Consider the following 7,382-nt stretch of genomic DNA (forward strand, 5'->3'; position numbering starts at 1 on the left):
TCTTTACATTCATTGATTTTATCTTCTGCTGCGACTTCAATTTTGTTAAGATATGATAATTTTTAATATTTATTATTTTTAAATGATGAAACGGGCTTTCAGATTTGATCCAATTTGGATCAAGCTTGAATAAACAAAAGTATAATTCTTTGGGCATGAACACTTCTATTTTGATCCATCTATAATTTGAGAGATTTACAAAGAATGAAAGTATAATATTTTCATATAATACTTTGTTAATGAATGGGGTAAAATTAAAATATTAGTTTACTCATTTTCATTAATCGATGTCTAAAAAATCAAAATTTATTTTTGATTATTTTATTGAGGGTATAAAGTTATTTTCTTTGATAAACAAATGGACATAAGTAGATCTTATAATATTTGTTCGTGTAACCATAATAAAAGTATTTGAAAACAACTAAAATTCAATAATATCGTTTATATTTTTTTTCGACAAATAAAAATATATTCACTTTTAAGTATTTCTATGTTGTTTTTATTTATTTTAAAAACTATAATTGCAAACATGAAGATGATTGAAAATGTTTATTTACTTTAACTTATATGATATTAAAAATTCTATGAATTTAAATTTTTTTAGGGTCTTTGAATTTAATTTTAAAATCTAAATATTCTCATTTTTATTATATATAGATTATGTTGGATATAGTCACATGTTTTTTAATTGATTTATGAAAATTTAAAAATTAAATAAATAAGACAAAATAATTTCTTAATTGGAATTAAAAAACTTTACTGTAGCCAACTTAAAACTTTGGATAAACTACTAAAATAGTCATTTTTGTTTGACTCAGGTTACATTTTAGTCACTTATGTTTGAAATGTTACATTTTAGTCACATACGTTATCGTGTTGAAACATTTTAGTTATTGAGCGTTAGTTGTCGTTAACGGTGTAATGGTAAGTTGACATAGCACATTAAATCATTATTTCAAACGAAAAATTTAGGTTCAATTATACAATTGGTCCCTATATTTTTTCGTTTTGAGCAATTTAATTATTTTCTTTTATGTTATTTGAACTTTCCTTTTTTTTCTTTTTTTCCCATTCTCTTCTCCTTCTCTCTCTGTTTTCCTCCCTTCTCCATTTCTTTTAACCTAGTTTTTTTTATGTTTTTCATTTGTTAAAACTTGTCCATATACTTGTATTTTTTTTAACAATTTAAAATTTTTTTCTTTTCCTTTTCTTCTTCCCCTCTATTTTTCTCTCTTCTCACATTATTCACTGCAGAAACATATTCTTTGCCCACCAAATAAACCAAGTCCTTGTTTCTTTCACATGATTCATAAATTGAATTTCATTGAAAACCGAATATCAATCATTCTTAATCAAATCTCGATTTGAATATAACCTAATTTTGAAACTAAAATTGGATATAACTAATCAATATAAAAATCATATCCTTAATCAAATCTAAATATAAATTGAATTCTTTACATTCAAAACAAATTTTTTCGTTTCCAAACTTTTACAAAATCGTGTAGATTATTCATTTCCTTTTCTTTTATTTTATTTGCTTGATTGGAAGTCGAGCATGGATGAACCAAAGAAAGAAATGGAGCATGGAATCAAACTGGTTTGGATAAAGTTGAGGGTAAGTTTCGTATGGAGGTCGTTTTAATCATTGAGAGTGTAGAGCTCATTTGAAGAATCCATGAAACAATGTAGTTTCGAGAGGGCGAGAATGTTGTAGGTAAGATAAATAAGGTGGTCATGGTGGTTGGTTTGAAGGTTAAGGGAACAGGCTTGAGAAACTTTGTTGAGAGTGGACTACCACAAGTCACGATTAACGAGATATTCAAGTGAGGGGAGCTTGTGGACTAGGTTATTGAGAGATCCAAATTGGTTCATTAAAACGATGATGGACAATTAGAGTTATTAATTGTAGGGTGAGAATATGCGAAACAATTTTGATTTTGATTTCAACTTTTGCCTTTTTTTCATAAACATAAAAAAGTTTTAACAAATAGAAAATATAGAAAAACTAAATTAAAAAAGATAGAGAAGGGAAGAAAATAGAGGGAGAAGTAGAAGAGAATGAAAAAAAGTTAAAAAAAAAGAAAAGTTAAAAGAACATAAAAGAAAAAAATTAAATTTCTCAAAATGAAAAAATATAGGGATCAATTGTATAATTTAACCTAAAATTTTCATTTGAAATGATGATTAATATGCCAAGTCTGTTTACCGTTATACCGTTAAAGGTAATTAACGACTCAGTGACTAAATATTACAACATGTTAACATAAGTGACTAAAACGTAGCATTTCAAACATAAGTGACTAAAATGTAACACGAGGTAAACAAGTGACTATTTTGGTAGTTTACCCTAAAACTTTTTAACTATGGTTATTTATCCAACGGTCTGTGTTGAAGCCGCCGAATAAAAGGACTAGATTACACTTGCACTGCACGCACTTAGCCAAAAACATTTTGTTTGAACGATAGCCAAAAACATTAAAAAAGTGAGACACTAGGGTAATACCAAAATTTGGATTAGCCAACTTTGTATTGTAAACCCTTTGCCAACGCCGTCGCAGTACTCTCTGAACCGATGGCGGACCAATCTCCTGCGGATCAGACCCCACCGTTCTCCGGCATGCAGTCTCTCTCCGTCGATTCTCAACCTCCCTCCTCCTCTTCAACTCCACAGTGAGTCATTTTCGTTGTAATTTTAGTTTTTTGTTTTGCTGTTTCTTTATAGATGGAAATCGAGTAAATATATTTATATGTTTTGAAATCATTGTTTCAGGATGAGTTTAGAAGAAAAGTTTAAGATTATAAGAAGTGTAGGGGAAGAATGTATTCAAGAGGATGAACTGCTAAATCTTCTAAATCACAAACCTGAACCCATTTGCTATGATGGCTTCGAGCCTTCTGGCAGAATGCACATTGCTCAGGTATTCTACTTTTTTTTTTTCATTTTTAGAATCTTAAGTATTTTTTCCCTCAAAATTTTATAGTCCTCTTATATTGATTTCTCTGTAGATGTAGGGATTGAATCTCAGAATTGAACCAACTCTTTGATGGATTTGATTTATACAGAAAAGCTAATTATGGGTTTGTTTATTTATTCCTAACACATCATAACAGATTGAAATTTGACGATTTAACTTTATTCTGATTATTTGACTTCAAAGTTTTAGCTTCTTCGTAGTTATTTTATTGATTTAATTGTTTTTTTTAACAATTGCTATATGCATATTTCCCTTTCAATAAATTTATGCTGTTTGCTGCATTTGTTTTCAGATCTAAGTTCTAACATGCTTCTTTCATTCACTTTGTTTATTCATATACTGTGGCTCTACATTTAGATTTATTGTGTTTCTTTTTAAATGTTTTCTCCCTCTTCCACTGAATTTTTCTTTTTTTGTTTGTGGTAAACAGGGAGTTATGAAGGCAATAAATGTTAACAAACTGACCTCCGCTGGGTGTAGAGTAAAAATCTGGATTGCAGATTGGTTTGCACAGCTAAACAATAAAATGGGTGGTGACTTGAAGAAAATCAAAGTAGTTGGACAGTATTTGATTGAAATCTGGAAGGCAGTTGGCATGGACCTGAATGAAAAGGTTGAATTCTTGTGGTCTTCAGATGAAATTAACTCCAGGGCATCAGAGTATTGGCCACTTGTGATGGATATAGCTCGCAGAAACAAGCTGCCCAGGATAATGAGGTGTGGGGCTAATAAGATCTTTTTGCTTTGTTTTATTAATATTTGTAGTAATTCTTTTGTTGACTCCGAATACAAAATGTGTTTTTCTAGGTGTTGTCAAATTATGGGCCGTAGTGAGCAAGATGAGTTGTCAGCTGCCCAAATTCTTTACCCATGCATGCAGTGTGCTGACATATTTTTCCTCAAGGTGCTTCTGCTTTGGATTTTATCCTTTCCTGATTCCAAGGCTTTAGAGAACTTTAGGTAGATTTATAAGTAAATCTCAATAAAAGTGCGAGTGTCACTCTGTTTCAAGTTACTCCTACGAATTACTCAATTTCTTAACCATATAAATGCTTATTAGGCGTATTTTCTAAGTGATATCCATTGTTTCATTTTATTTTTCTAATTGAAAATTTTCATTAGGACATCATTTGGTATCCTTTTGTTGGAGTAATTGGATTTTTTTTCTCAATGTGTCCAAATAAGGAAAGTTCCAATTTCTGATTGAAGATCCAAATGTACTATTATATTCCTCTACAGAGATATTTTAAGTTTGACAGTTTAAGTAGAGAACAATTGTTAAGGATCTCCAGCATTGTTGCTATTGATCTCCTTCCATCTTTCTGCAGTTCATTCTGGACTATTTTTTACAAGCTGTACCCTTGCTTGTGTACATTCTATGTTTTCTTGTAGGTTATAATGTTAATTCAAACTTTTATTTATCTAAAGCTACTGTAATTGCTTTATGTGGACAGGCGGACATTTGCCAGTTAGGCATGGATCAAAGGAAGGTTAATGTGCTTGCAAGAGAGTACTGTGATGACATTAAGAGGAAAAACAAACCAATTATTTTGTCTCATCGTATTGTCCTACTTCAAGATCTATTTTGGTTCTTTTGCTCATTTTCTTTTTCCATTTATCTTAGTTGCTCTTGGTTTTCAAGATGTGCAGATATGCTTCCTGGTCTCCAGCAAGGACAGGAGAAAATGTCCAAAAGTGATCCATCATCATCAATCTTCATGGAAGATGAGGAGGTAGTCTGTCTTTGACTGGGTCGATTAATAATATCTGGGTTGCCTTTCTAGAAAAGAACTCAGAGTCTGATGAGTGGCCAGAATCTTTGAGTCATGTACTGATACTTTCTTATGATTCGTGATACAGGCAGAAGTGAATGTGAAAATAAAAAAGGCATACTGCCCCCCTAAAATTGTTGAGGGCAATCCGTGTTTGGAATACATCAAGTACATCATATTCCCATGGTTTAATGAGTTCAGGGTGGAGCGCAATGCAGACAATGGTGGTGACAAGTTAGTGGTTCCCTACCTTTTCACTTATATTCCAGCATAAGAATGGATGGGCCATTTTGGAAATTAATGCTTATGCCTTCTCATTGGAAGTTTCAGAACTCCTTTAGGCTTTAATTCACTTTATTTGTATAACAAGCTATTTGTTATCTGTTATTATCATGCTATTTTAGAGTGGCATAGCACTAATGTGTTTATCATTTCATTCAGGACTTACAAGGATTTTGAGGAGCTTGTTTCTGACTATGAGAGTGGAGGGTTGCATCCTGGCGATTTGAAACCTGCTCTTTCTAAAGCTTTAAACAAGATACTACAGGTAAGCATGTTTTACCTTTTGCTTTTATCTCCCTCCTGCTGTTAATAACTAGGTAATGCATGAAGAAAATACCTAAAACCCTCTGTCAACACTATCCTGGTTAAACCCTACAATTAGCTACACCTGGCTTTGTATTAGCTTTTTTCACGTTACCAAAAAGGATGCTTAGGAACATCATCTGTGTTTGTTAAAAAGTGCAAAGCTCAGAAGGGTTTGAATTGAGGTGTTTTTGTTGTAGGCGCATGCCTTAACAACACACTGCATTTAGTTTCTGCTGTTAATAACTAGGTAATGCATGAAGAAAATACCTAAAACCCTGTCAACACTATCCTGTTGCAACTGACTCCAGTCACTGGCAGGCAAATTTTTCGGTTAAACTCTACAATTAGCTGCAACTGGCTTTGTATTAGCTTTTCTCACCTTACCAAAAAAGGCGCTTAGGAGCATCAACTGTGTTTGTTAAAAAGTGCAAAGCTCAAAAGGGTTTGAATTGAGGTGTTTTTGTTGTAGGCGCATGCCTTAACAACACACTGCATTTAGCTTCTGGATTTTATTTTTCTTTCTCCTATGTTTAATGTTATAATCCTGCACCCATGGAAGCTAAATTTATTGCACAGGACCCTTAGTATAAGGGTAGGTAAATATGTAAAAAAGTTTTTTGTATATATATATACCAAAACGAATATTGTGCCGAGTAATGTCTTGATGGACCTTGCGTAGTCATTTAAGTTTACACTTTATTTCATTTTATTTTCTAATTATGTATTGTGAGAGACTTATTTTGTTCTGAAGTTGTATTCTTCATGCTAAATAGAGTTTATTTACTTGGATAAAGATAAATTAACCCTTTCGGTCTTTATTCTTCTTCTACAATTATTTGAGCTGAAAGACTTGTACAAAATGAACAAATTATGAAATAAATTAAGATGAGAAAGTATAAACTATATTATGAGTTTATTTGCTTGTAATGTTAAGTTTGGTAATATAAATTTTGAGTATCAAATAAAATGACATTTTCAAGAATTTGTGAAAATTTGCTTATTAACGAGACGGAAAGTTCTTGAATGAATGATTATTCGGCTACATGCCGTGTCACTCCATGAGTATGCTGTTCCTTCTTTCCCATTATTCTAGCAGAAGGTTGGCAAACTAATTGGGAGTAATGGAGTAGCATGAGACAAATCCTTTTTCATTTGTTTTCATTGTTGCTCTGTTTTATGTTTTTGTGCTTGTGATCATGTTTTTTGGGACACTAAAATTTGGGAGAAGGGGATCGGTTTATAGGATTTGAACCCTGGACTTTGATGCAGACTTTGCACATGATTCCTTCACAAGTCTTTTTGTCACTAGACGAGTAGCTTGTGGGCATTTTGGTTCGTGGCTTCTCATCTTTTGCATCTGAGGTGCTATTGTTGGAAGCTTAATGCCATTGAGCTTCGTCATAGTATTCCTGCTAGTCAATGTTGAACTCATGAAAGATCTTGTCATGGCTTTATAATGCGGTGGGCTAAATCATGTAAAAGATGCGGATTCTCATGTTATGTTCGATGATTCTAGTGGTGCAACTTACATACAACAGTCGTGGAACACCTTATTTTGTTTACATGCCTATGAACTAATTTTCTTTGTGAATCCTTTATCTACAGCCGGTTCGTGATCACTTCAACAAGGATGCTAAGGCCAAAGATCTGCTCAAACGGGTTAAGGTATTGATCAGTATTTCTTGATTCCATGCATTTTAGTTAATGATGTTTTCATGAGGCATGCTATGCTTGACTGGCTATGCCAGTATTTTCAGCCTGTCAGACATCGTTCTTCATCTCTCACAGCATATGAAACTTGACTTTTTAATATTCTGAATGATGCAGAGCTACCGTGTCACCAAGTGACCTCGATGAAGATGATTATCAACTTCTGCCCTCAGGATTAAGTAACTTTTAGTTTTGTTTTATTTATTACATAGCGTATTCAAATGAAAACTTGATCATGCATGTTATATACTTGTTATAGATATACCTCAGCCAGAAGTTTGATTTGGGTATTAATTATTGCTACCCTCTATTGCAAGATGGATTATTGAACTCA

General features: G+C 32.5%; 1 protein-coding gene across 1 annotated transcript; it reads left to right on the forward strand.

Annotated features, from left to right (window-relative positions):
- Positions 1-2,399: 2,399 nt before the first annotated feature.
- LOC107906367 (tyrosine--tRNA ligase 1, cytoplasmic) lies at positions 2,400-7,382 on the forward strand. The gene is made up of 10 exons (XM_041093611.1): positions 2,400-2,673; positions 2,774-2,921; positions 3,409-3,695; positions 3,786-3,882; positions 4,433-4,538; positions 4,629-4,711; positions 4,839-4,984; positions 5,192-5,297; positions 6,944-7,003; positions 7,166-7,382. The coding sequence occupies exons 1-10, from the start codon at positions 2,576-2,578 to the stop codon at positions 7,184-7,186; spliced, it is 1,152 nt and encodes a 383-aa protein (XP_040949545.1). The 5' UTR covers positions 2,400-2,575; the 3' UTR covers positions 7,187-7,382.

This window comes from Gossypium hirsutum, chromosome D05 (assembly GCF_007990345.1).
Source record: "Gossypium hirsutum isolate 1008001.06 chromosome D05, Gossypium_hirsutum_v2.1, whole genome shotgun sequence".
Classification (NCBI taxonomy): domain Eukaryota; kingdom Viridiplantae; phylum Streptophyta; class Magnoliopsida; order Malvales; family Malvaceae; genus Gossypium; species Gossypium hirsutum.